The following is a 12,709-nucleotide window of genomic DNA, read 5'->3' as shown; positions in this document are numbered from 1 at the left end:
CCAAGGGTACTACTTGGCAACATAAAGACTCCTGAGAAATACTAAATCTATTAAAACTCCATAAATTAAGATGGATTTTAAATCAAAAGCCAATCCCATTCTACAAACTCCATTAACAAGAATAAAAATAAAGGAAGAATTTCACACCCCCCCCCCCCAAAAAAAAAAAAGGAAAAACTGATACCCAGTGGCAACCACTACTGGTGGTAATTAATAACACTACTGCTAGAGCAACACAAAACTATATTTTACTGGATATATTTCTTCAAGTACCCAAGCTATATTGGAATTCTTCTAACCAATATAGAACACAATACATCAAACTAAATGAAGAAAATAAAAAGTTAAGACTGCTTTGATAGTAATTCCAAATGGAAAAAGTAAACAAAAATACATAAACCTACCCCAGTTCTTCCTGCCCCCAAGAATACCGTGCAGAAGAACAGCAGTTGGTGGTTCAGGGATTGACTTGCCCATGATAGAAGTCGAATTAACCTGCAACAGACAGAAATACTATTTAAAAAAAAGAAGTTATATTCTAAGAGACATTGTTAGTTAATAAAGACAAAGATATGCCCAGTTTTGGTAAAAGATGACCCCCGTACATTTAATCTTATCAAATGTTTTGTATTGTAGTTACAGGCACAATTATATAGTCAAAAAAGTCTAACAGGGTTGAAACGGATATTTAATTCTTTTCCAAATTGCACTAGGACTTTGAAAGTCTAAATGATCATTAAAATTCTAGAATTAGAGATTTTTCTAACAAAAAATAGTCGATTATAATCAGATAGTTCTTTGTCTTTCTTAGATAGCTGGGGCATTCTTCTACTCACTCAAATTAGACGGGCATTATTGTAACTTTGATTTTATCTGGGGTCATTAACAAGCCCTGGGATTATCTATTTGTAAGTCTTACTTAATTAGTCCAGTTATCATTATAGTTCATTACATTGCTTAGTGGTTATTTAACCCTGTCAGTTTGTCTTAAGTGTTTGAAGTTCACTCAAGTATCCACATTAGTGTAACTCTAGATTGATAAGGGACCACCTAGACGCCAAGTTCCAGGATTTTTCTATGAACAGGTAGACCATGGTGATGAACCAAGTCCACTTTGAATCATGGATTTAGAAGAATATTAGGATTTTTTTTTTTTCCCTTCTTTTGGAGCTTTGGTGAATATATTATTCTTTTAATATGAGAAAGTGAGATACATCTGCCAGTTGTTAGAGTGAGTTGGTTAGTAGGATACTTAGGAGATTATCTACTTGTTAAATTTTGTTACTTAGTTTACTAGTTCCTTTTGTCAGTTGGATTTTCTTCTTTTAAATAGCTTGTATTAGAATGAAAATTTCAGATTGAATATCAATTGAGCTACTGGGTTTAAAAACTGTGGGGCTTTGTGCATGTGCACTCCCCCCCCCCCCCGTGGAAAAGAAAAAAAACCTTTATTTTTCATTTTGCAATATGGGATTTGTCCACCCCCATTCTTCTAACTTTCCCTCTGTAGAAGCCCACCAAAGCAGACTACCTAGAAGGCCAGCATCACCAGTTCAACTTATTACATAAAAAATACATGGAGTCTACTATCCATAGGCCTCTAGGCCTCTCCACTAAACTACCTAGACACTTGGACAACTGCTTGTCCTCCTTGCAGAAGTAGGAGTTCAGTTCTACATCACAACCAACTTTTGTCATGCCCCCATTTGCTAGGGTCAGGTGGGGCCCATGACACCCAACAAACCCAACTGGGAGACATGGCAGTTAACTCCTTCATCCTTACCTCGAAAACAACTGAGATCGATATCATGATGTAACAACGGAAACGTCTATATAGAAAGAGAGGCCAAGTACAAACTCTGATTATCTAATGGAAACCAACACTATCTAGATATTATTGCACAAAAGTTAGTCTTCAAAGTACAATATTGACTTAACTGAATATCCCTACTATCTTATACAAATATCAAGGATATAAACATAACCATCAAACTGAGATAAAATGAACTATTGAAACCAGAAAGGAACATGAGCTTTCAATCATGTTCTTAGGCGACTATATCCTTACCCTTGTCCTATGTCCATTTATCAGTACATGGTAAGGGGGAATGAGCTACACTAGCCCAATGAATATTATAACACAACCATGCTACAGGCCTGTTCAGCCTTGTGAGTCACCCCCTAATTCCCCTTTTCCAATTCAGTTCCCTGTTTTGGGGCAGAATTCTGAGAAAGAGAAAATTCCAGAATTTTTGCTGTTTTAAACCTTTGAAGCCTCAAAACTAATTCAGACCTTTCCCACACTCGAGAATCCTTAAAATAAGACCTACATCTTCAAAGGCAGAAAGCTGAGCCCCTATTCTACCCTAGCAGAAATGCCCAGAAACCCTAATTTTGTGCTGGTTCTTATCTAAGAAGATCCTGAAAATCTAACCCAGACCCTGGGTTACATTAATGGTATCAGAGCTACTCCAATGTAGTGTCTAAAGAATTTGTAAAGAGGGCCAATTTTAAATTTAAGAGGCATCCCCAACCTCATAGAGTCTCCCTTGTAAACAAGGAAGGATTAGAAGTTACCCACAGGTGTCTAGTTCCCATCAGTCTCTACTCTTACTCTGAGGAGGTTTGGTGTAATGTAATACCTATGAGGTTGTCTGATATTATTTTAGAGAGTCCCTGGTTGTATAATAATGATAAACTATCATAGGGAGGAAAAACAAGTGTAAGTTCACACACAAAAGCTTGAGAATTGTACTCTTACCCTTGGACCCACCAATAGAGATCAGGAAGAAACAGGCCCTCAGAGCAACTCAAAAGGACTCCAATACCAAAATGTACCACTTGGGGGATCCAGAAACTAAAGGACCCAGTCAAGAGATCAACCAAGACACCACCACCAACTCCAATGCCAAAGATCCACAACCAGATGGTGAACCCTCTTCACCAATCTAATAGTTTCCTACAAAGGGAGGTGATAGAAGAGATTGACAAGACTTAACCTAGGAGAAGAAGATCCCGTCAATAAGGTCCCCACTACACCAGAGGGTCCTGTACTGCTTTTGGCCACAGACATTGGAGGGCGTGCCAGCACCAATTCCATGCAACATTGGCCCTTTTGGGACTCAATTTCTTTCTGGGAGAAGATACCATAAACATTCCAAGGGCAATAGCAAAAATCATGATAAAGGTGGTGACACAAGAAGCCCCCAAAGGAAAGTCCAATGACTCCATCCTTCCTCTTAGGGCTCCTAACACTCAGCCCCCTAGGATTGAAGAATTCATTACCACCAACACAATCACAACAAGGTACTGTCAAGGAAAGATACAAGCAGCAACACACATTCTACTCCCTTCCCATTGCAAGATGAGAGGACGAGGCCACTTGCAAGCCCTCCAAAGAATTGACCAAAAGCACATGACAAGCACATTCATCAAGAGATGAATGTTTCCAAGAAGACGAGAGCTGATTTAACCTAGGTTGGACACCCCCAAAATTGGGCCCAAAAATCCAGACCCAAAGAAGCTTCCTAAAGCTGGCCGAAATACTCCATGTGTATTTTGGTCATTTTCCAGCCCCTTTGTAGGGGTCAACATGGGTCTTGATAGAATCCCCTCAATCCAAGGTCATGGATCTTGGTTTTTTCGCTTTGAGTCAGTAGTTTATGAGATAGTCCTCTTAAAATTATGTTGAGTTAGTTAATTGCTGATAAGAAAAGATTCTTAATCTAAAGGGGATCTTATCTTTTAGAGTTTAGTTCTATTTACAAGTCACTTATTGAGTCTTTTATCTCTTCAAGGTAGTTATTTTACAAAGTTTGAGTCCATATTTAGTAAGAATTTGTTAACTTAAAGTCCAAGTTAGAGGTTGTTGGATCCCTAATAGATAGGGAATAGTTGAGCCCAAGTGTCCTATAATTGGCTATGCCTCTTTATTCTAAATAAAGCAAGTTAGAGATTTTGAGTTAAACAGAGGCTTGGGCCGTGGGGAAGGAAACCATTACGGCCTGGGCTAGAGAGTAATTTTCAAACTTTAAAAATTCCAGCAAACAACTTCATCTTCTTAAAGTAATCAAACATCTGGTCACAGCATTCAAGTACAGCAGTCTTCATCTTCTTCAAGTAATCAAACATCCAGTCACAGCACTGAAGTACAGAAGTCTTCAAGCATTCAACCAGCGGCCTTCACCTTCCCAGCAGTCCCAAGTAGGTGCAAACCTTCCCCCACCCCTTCGCTCTCCTGTGCATACCTTCCCCTGCCCCTATCCCTGCTGCTGCATCAAACCAGCAGCTCCCACGCCCCCGCAACCCCTAGGAACCCCTTCCTTTGCTGTTTCAGATCCTTAGGCACCTCCCACCTTCCTACGACCCTACCAGTCCCTTTTCCCTGCCTGTCCAGCCTTATGAGCCACCCCTTAATTCCCCTTTTCCTATTCGGTTCCCTGTTTTGGGGCAGAATTCTGAGAAACAGAAAATTCCACGAATTTCTGCTGTTTTACACCTTTGAAGTCTGAAACCTAATTCAGACCTTTCCCACACTCCAGAATCCTTAGAATAAGACCTAAATATTCAAAGGCAGCAAGCTCAGGCCCTATTCTTCCCTATCCGAAACGCCCAAAACCCCTAGTTTTGTGCTGGTTCTTATCCAAGAAGATCCTAAAGATCTAACCCAGACGTTGGGTTACATTAGTCACTCTTGAGTTTACAGTCTTACACTAGCTTTGATTTTCAGCAGTTGGAGAAGAGACCATTCATTTAATTTATTAGCTAGGGTCAAAGTTGCTTGTTGCTCAAGAGTTCCTCCTTTGCTTTATTTCCTTTGTTTAATAGCAACACCCCTATAAATGTATCAGACCACTAAAAATCCTACACATGAATTTAATGAAGCTGATTAATGGGGCTTTGCTCAATACACTGCTGTGAGACCTAATGTGTGAGAGACTTTTGGGTGTGAGATGGTTGCTGGGATAGCCATCCCCTTCTTCTCTTCTATTCCCCTCTGGTAACTTTATTTTCCCAGTTCTGAGTATTACTCTCTCATCATCTAAGACTACTTGAGCACTACCAGAAGCTGATCTGTTGAAAATTGAAGATCCCCTTGAAGCCTCAAGTTGTTGGTGTTATTAATTGTTCATCAGAGTAGGTTATGATCCCCTACAGTTCAGAGTATTTTATCCTTGGTTCTGCTGCAACTTTGAGTCCTTAGACCTCAGAAACCAGACGCCATTGGGACTAATATTTTGGGCCTCGATTCTTCATCCAATGACCCGCACTCAAAATGATCTAAGGCCTTATAAGTGTGATCTCAGAACTCTCCTAAAACAGTACTTGCGGATTGTTTTTTTAAGGTTTCTGATACAAATTCATTAATAACCAGACAAGGCTAGTATTTGAAGGACCAAATCAGCACCTCTCAGGCACCATTCAACCAGGCTTTTGGCCTTTTCTGAGTTCAGTTTTTTTTAGATATAAAAATTCTCCACTTTGCGCAGCATTAAGATTTGATGTATCGCCTAATATGTAGACAGAATTGCATGAAACTTGGAGGTCTGAATTCATCCTGTATTACCCATGCCTTAAGTGCAGGGGAAGTTTGGACTTTGGTTGCTGATTGTAAACTTCCAAGCACTGTCTAATCAAAGATCTTAAATATTGATGTATGATTATAAATACGATGCCAAAGAGGATAATGTATTTACCATATTAGAATTTCATCATAATTAATATGTAGTTCAATGGTTATCTGGAGTTATATACCACATTTTAATCTAACAATGTTAGAATATATTTGATATTAAGTCCATATTGCATAGTTGATCTATAAAAAATATTATAAATCATTTAAGTATAGGTTCTGTAGTGGTCCTTACACCTGGCACAGAAACAGAATGATTCAGGATATTGTAGTTTAGGGAACCTGATACCCAATCTAAGAGTCAAATCTGACTCTGGCCTTTTCAGGAACATTAGTTATAGAAGTATAGTTTAACTAAATTCAAATTAGATTAGATAGAGTTTAGGATATATTTATCCCATATTTTACAGTTTCAATGCACAGAATCAGGCAAAATTTCAGAACCAATACTGTAAGATAGATTTCTACCATAAAGTGTGGGGACAAGGTCTTGTGCTTTTAAGGTTTTATTCCTCAGGCCCAAGGTACTTCTTGTATACTTGGTAATGGTTTAGTAGGTCCAAACTCCAAAGGCTCTTGATGTGAGGCAATATCGGATGCTTGAAACCTAATCCACATTGATCATCATTCTGGAGAGTGGGATAAATTTGTTTCACAAATTGACTGTAGTTTCCACATCATGCATCATTCTTATCCTCATTTGTTGATCATATAGTATTGGGTTATGGGGTTGTTTATTGATTATGTGATGAGGTGGATAGCAATTATATATATAGACACATATGTATATATAATCAATAACAATGATGCATAATGTGGAAACTATCACATTGGTCGATATTATCTCGAAGAATTCTTAAAAAATAAATAAATTGTAAGGTCCTTCTATCTTCTTTCCTTTAGTTAAATTTCGGGGACCCAAAAGGGAACCCTAGTATACCTTAAGATAAGGCTGCTCTTTTAATTTTCTCTCCTTAATTTCTAGTGGGAGGATTTGGAAGGCATAACTACAGTCATGTCTCTACTTCTCCTTAGGCCCCATCAAGGTTTTCCTTGCATATAGCATAATTCTCCACATACATTACATTTTATCATGATCTTAAAAAGAAAAAAATAAAGAAATAAAAAACAAACCAGAGCCTTGCAAGGTTTTGTCTTGCATGTAAGGCAGAAGGATTATACAATGGCATGGACTGCAAGTTTTCTTGACCCTCGAGTGTTTTTTTATTTTATTTTTTTGGGTGGAAAACCTTGATTGGGCAGGCCTAAGGAGAGATAGAGGCGCAACCGTAGGCATGCCTTCCAAATCCTCCCACCATAAATTAAGAAAGGAAAATTAAAAAAGCAGGCTCATCTTAAGGTTTACTAGGGTTCCTTCTACATGCAGAGAATTATGCTATATATATAAGAGAGGGATGGAATGGCATGCTTATGTGCTTCATCTATTGCATAAGTTCATGAGGTATGGGATGCATGTATTAATGTAATAGGTCATGACATCATTATAAGTTGTGTGTGCATATGGTTGAGCAAACATGCCCAGTACTAGGACCCTTGCCAACAGGCAAATAGGTCCGGCTAATCCAATACATGGGTAGAGCTAATGATGATAATTGCCAAGCTAACCAACCTGAAATATGATGTTGAATTCTATCAAAAATAGGCAGCTTAGCATGAGGACTTCTCGGTAAAGGGCAATAGAACATGATTATATCAGGGATTGTCAAGTAGTATAAGCCACAATTGCTTTTTGGGTGATTAGGGTTTGTATTTCCTTGCACTCGTAGCACCACGGAGGCTAGAAGTCTCACCTAAACTGTCATAGTAGTATTATATCAGTTAAGACTTAGAGATGGATTGCTAGGTTTATTTTTTAAAAATGGAGCTTGCATTGCATAGACTATGTGGTTTTGTTTAATAGATTGCCTGCATAATTATTTGTCATGATGATTTTGAATGCTACATGAAGAGATGTGATGTGTCAGGTCGCATTAGACTAGCACTTCCCCTCCCTAAGCATGAATTGGAAAGCTTGCCCCTCAATAATGTTTCTTTTAGATACTATGAGAGCCTGACAGGTGATGTTCCAGCATTAGAAGAGTACAATTGATTGGTGCAGGAGATAAAGATACATGACGCTTATTTTGTGTGGATTGTGCTTATGGTCATTATAGCTTTTCTCCAAGATACCTTTGTTTAAATTTATTTAATTGCTTCAGATGTAACAAGAAAAGTAAATGACACTCTTATAATTAATCTATGAGAACCTTAATCATTTGAACTAATATAGTTTAGCTCTTCTGCTGCTAATGATCAATGGATTCTTTTTATACCATTGATATTGAGATCTATGGTGAGGATGTCAGATGTGGCTCTTAAACCATGCAATCCTGGTTTGCATGGTTTTCTGGTGTAGCATACTAGTCATGCCCCTAAACCTATGCAATTCAGGCAGGGTGTGCCACATCTGTATACTCTTGTGGTCATTGGCATTTGCTAGAATTTCAGCACGTCTAAGCAGCCTAGGGACTGAAAGGAAATTCAAAAAGAAAAAGAAGAATAGAAGAAGACTGAAGACGAAGAGAAGAAGAGAAGAAAATGGGAGAGAGCTTGCATCCGTGTCTGGCTCTCCCCAGTACTTTACTTATAAAGTTAAATCACGTCTTCATTTAGGAAAATTTCTTAAACTAAGTTATAGCAAAAAGGAAAATTATATATTGCATAGAATCTCCCAAATCTACTAAAAATGAAACTATCCTAGGGAGATTACTTGTCAACCATGTAATAAGAAAATTAGAAAGTAACTAAAATAGAAAGTAACCAAAGAAACCCTGGTTTTTCAAAAATTTCTCCAAAATAGAAACTTGTGCACCAAGGCTGCTGTGATTCTCAACACTCCCCCTCAAGATGGAGTATATACAAAGAAAACTCTAGCTTGGACAATAAGAATAAACTTAAAAAGCAACACCCATCTTGAATCATGTAGCAATAGCAAACGCTGATAAACACTGAGAGAACTTCACTTGGGAGATAATCAACATAAAAATAAATAAATAAAAATAAAATTTTAATTTTTCATGTCGAACAAACCATCCAATAATGAAAGCAATCGGCGATATTGAAGCATGGAAGAAAATTCGATCGAAATGGTCGAAATTTCGATCGAAATACCTGCAAAAATCCAACTAGAAACGAAATATAGTAGTAGGCACGAAATGTATCTATATCATTTCGTATCGACCGAAATTTCGGTCGATACGAGTCGATATTCCAACCAGATACCATATCGGGCCGAAACGACACTTGCGCAGCTTATAAAATACCCAAAATTGACCCAGTTTCGCCATTTCGACGTTGTTTCAACATTTCGAGCCATATCGCCAGAGCTATTTCGACCTCATTTTGCAATTTGCTGATTTCTCTTGCTTTCATCCCATTCTACACCTAATTTCTAGTATTCCATTTCCTTCAAACACTTGATTTGCTCCTCCATTTGTGCATTTTCTCAAATCTTGCAAGGTGAGTAACCAACTTCCTCATTTTTTTTGATTTTTGTTTCATTTGTGCCTTAAATCATGTTAGATTGCTTCCAAATTTATATATGTTTACTTTAGAATGATGATCTATGAATTTGTAGTGTCAAAATTATTTTTTGATTCTTCCTACTATTTTTTTATTTTTCTGTTATTAAAAATTATTTACTAAATTATGTATATTGTTAAAAATGTTTATGTATAGTACATGTATAAGCTTCAAATGAATGTATGTGAGAGTTGAGACACCTTATTGCTGTGATGGTGTTGAATTAATTTTTTTTTCTGTTAATTATGTAATTTTACTGTATTTAATATATATTTAAATAATTAAAAAAATAATTAATTTCTGTTTTAAATTTAAAAATAGGAGAGTAATAGTGGAAGCATGTATGCAGTTTTTTTAGCATGTTGTGGATATTTTTAAGATAGTTAGTGCATATTTTATATATTTTAAAATTATTTATATATTAAAAAATACTTATATAGTTATACTTTTTTTTTTATATATTTAAAAATAGGAGGTTATTATTAGAAGCATGTATGTCATTTTTGGAGCATATTGTGGAGCTTTTCAAGATACTTAGTGTGTGTTTCTTGTATCAAGCACTCTATTTTAAAGCTGTGGAGAGTATTGGTTCTACCGAGTCAACTTATGGTTATGGTCCTTATGGACCATATGGTGTCCCTCCTGGCTATCAGATTCAGGGTCAGGCCAGTCAGCCACGACTAGAGCCTTATGGTTATGGAGCGGCCTATGGAGCTTATGGTGTCCCTCCCACTGTCGATTATTGGAGTCGGCCACTGGGACCTTATCAGTATCCTTATCCTTCTCCTAGTCCTGAGAGCCAAGGGCAGGGTGCTCTTTCATTTGTTGAGCAGATCTTCCACACTATTCCACAGCCACAAGGCCCACCACCACCAGTTCCTTTGGAGATTCACAACTTCCCACCGTTAGGGAATCTTATGCATGTGGATGAGGCCATATACAGAGGTGCAGTTGTTGACTATGTCCAAAACTATATGGGGCGGGGGCAAACATCATGGGAGTTATATTGTCATTTGTATGGGGTGCAGACGGAAGAGGGAGACCTTGAGGCTTGAATAGAATAGACTTGTAAGTTGTAACTTGTAACTTGTAAGTAATAACATTCCAACTTCTTCTCTGATTCATGTACTATATACTTGGAATGTTGAATGTTACATTTTCTGTAGTTTTTTAGTAAACTAGTAGTTATTATAGTGTTTATTATGCTTTAAATAGCTAGTATGCAAAAATCCAAATCAATTTGAGTGCATTTAAGGCTTGAAATTGAGTTTTCAAGAATTAGGAAAAAAGTATCCAGTTTCGGTCGAAATGTTCATTTCGATCGAATTTTTTACCTTGTATTGAAGACGAACAAAATCCACTAGTATAACAAATCAAAGGCACTATCCAAATAATGTCAGTAGTAGGAGGGGAATCTCCACACTTACAAATAAAAATTGAAACTCCAATGTCCACACATAATCTCCTGCAAAGGTATAGATAGGTAAAAGGCAGTATAGATTTCTACAGACTATGTAAATAGGTAAAAGGCAATATGAGTTACTACAGACCAAGTAGGTAGACAAGTAACAGTATGGGTTATTATAAACTAAGTAGGTAGACAAATGACAGTGTGTGTTATTGCAGACCAAATAAATAGGTAAAAGGTAGTATAGGTTACTACGGACCAACTAGGTAGATTACGGTAGCATAGGTTATTACAGACCAAGCAGGTAGGTATAGGTAATATGGGTTACTACGGATCAAGCAAATAGACAAAGGTGGTACGGGTTACTACGTACCAAGTAGATAGATAAAAAGTAATCAAGTTGATAGGCTTTCTGTAGAATATCATCTTAGAAGGATAAAAGATCTTTACAAATAATACTCTTCAAAAGACGTGAGTAGATATAGACAAAAGCTCCAATCTCCCCCTCATGTGTAGCATTACACGTGGAGAAATAATGAAGGCAAATTACCAATATTTCAAAGTCTAAACTGAAGAACCACTTAGGTACTTGAAAGAACCATGTCACTTAAAGAATCCAAGTACAAGAACTTCCAATTATTACACTAGAAATTTGAACCACCAATCAACTCAAACGGGGCAATAGCAAAAGTAGTAGACCACTTAGCACTAAGGGAAGCACCAATGAATATTAGAGGAAGAGCAATAACCGGTAGTATGTCCCAGAGATCCAAAAAGTACCAAATTAACTCAGAGGAAATTGATGCAGAACTAATGGTCATTAATATAATATCCCATCTGCCAGAAGAATAACAACATTGAAGTAGATTCTGGTTGACAGAGAAGCAGGGAAAAACAGGCTGCAATCGATCAAAGTAAGTAGGACAACAATACCATGTAAAAAAACATCCCAAGAAGTTGTCACCAGAAGATAAAACTATGCAGCCGATTTTAATAATTATGTAACAACGGGGAGCAGCAAACAAGACCCAATTCAAACCTCTATTTACCAGAAGAATAAGGGGCTGAGGTCGATTCCGGTAAATAGGGAAGTATCCATCTAGGGCAGCAGAGGTAGTAATAGGACAGCAGTAATAATGACAATAAATCAGGCATCCAAACAGATCTTTAAGCAAGCAATCCAATGAATATTGTAATCATATTTTTTTTCCTTCCAAATTAATCATATTCAGTATATAGGTTGTGCAGTGGTGATAATAGGTAATTTTATGGCTCCTTTGGGGTCTTTGATCGTAGCAGAAACAAGATCACATCATGCCTTTATTTGAAGAAGGATCTAAAGCATGCATAAAGCGGCAATAGGTGGCTGCTCACCAGATAAGAAAAAAAAGAAAGGAAAAAAAAAACTTAGTAGTCAAGAGAGAAAAAGCAGTCCCTAAGTTGATTAAACCTGCTCTAATATCATGCTAGAATTTCAGCACGTGTAATCAGCCTAGAAACTGAAAAGAAATTCAGAAAGAAAAAGAAGAATAGAAGAGGACTGAAGATGAAGAGAAGAAAAAGGGAGAGAGCTTGCATCCATGTATGGCTCTCCCATGGTACTTTATTTATAATGTAAAATCAAGTCTTAGTTTAAGAAAGTTTCCTAAACTGAGTTGCAGCAAAAGGGAAAATTACATATTGCATAGACCCAAATTTACTAAAAAGGAAACTATCCTAGGGAGATTACTTGCAACCAAGCAATAAGAAATTAGAAAGTAACCAAAATAGAAAGTCACTAAAATAGAAAGTAACCAAAATAGAAACCCTGATTTTTTAAATAGAAACTTCTCCAAAATAAAAAGTTATCCACCAAGGCTGCTGCAATTCTTAACAGCATTATCTCTCAAGTTTCTCCGTATCTTTCTGATGCAACTAATTTCAGGTTTACTTCCTAATTTAGAACCACTAGAAGTATTCTGTGACAGGGATTTAAAGGCTGCTGCCAATTTGCCTATTTCGATGGAGATATTCATCATCCAAACTGGGAAATGTTGGGAGTCAAAGGCCAGTCATAACCTCTGTTACTGCTATTGATTTCATAGTTA

The 12,709-nt window shown here is 37.1% G+C and overlaps 1 protein-coding gene across 1 annotated transcript in view; it reads right to left on the bottom strand.

The window, feature by feature from the left end:
- LOC148999466 (alpha/beta-Hydrolases superfamily protein) overlaps positions 1–12,709 on the bottom strand; it is a 56,725-nt gene that overhangs the window by 29,325 nt on the left and 14,691 nt on the right. The window contains exon 4 of the mRNA XM_089141125.1: positions 405–495. Within this exon, the coding sequence (XP_088997251.1) occupies positions 405–495 (91 nt within the window). The remainder of the gene's footprint in view (positions 1–404; positions 496–12,709) is intronic.

The sequence above is a fragment of the Hakea prostrata genome, unplaced genomic scaffold (genome assembly GCF_041222555.1).
Source record: "Hakea prostrata isolate BN-2017 unplaced genomic scaffold, UWA_Hpros_2 contig_4, whole genome shotgun sequence".
Lineage (NCBI taxonomy): Eukaryota > Viridiplantae > Streptophyta > Magnoliopsida > Proteales > Proteaceae > Hakea > Hakea prostrata.
The sequence above is the reverse complement of the archived record's forward strand: the minus strand, read 5'-3'. Positions and strand labels throughout refer to the sequence as shown.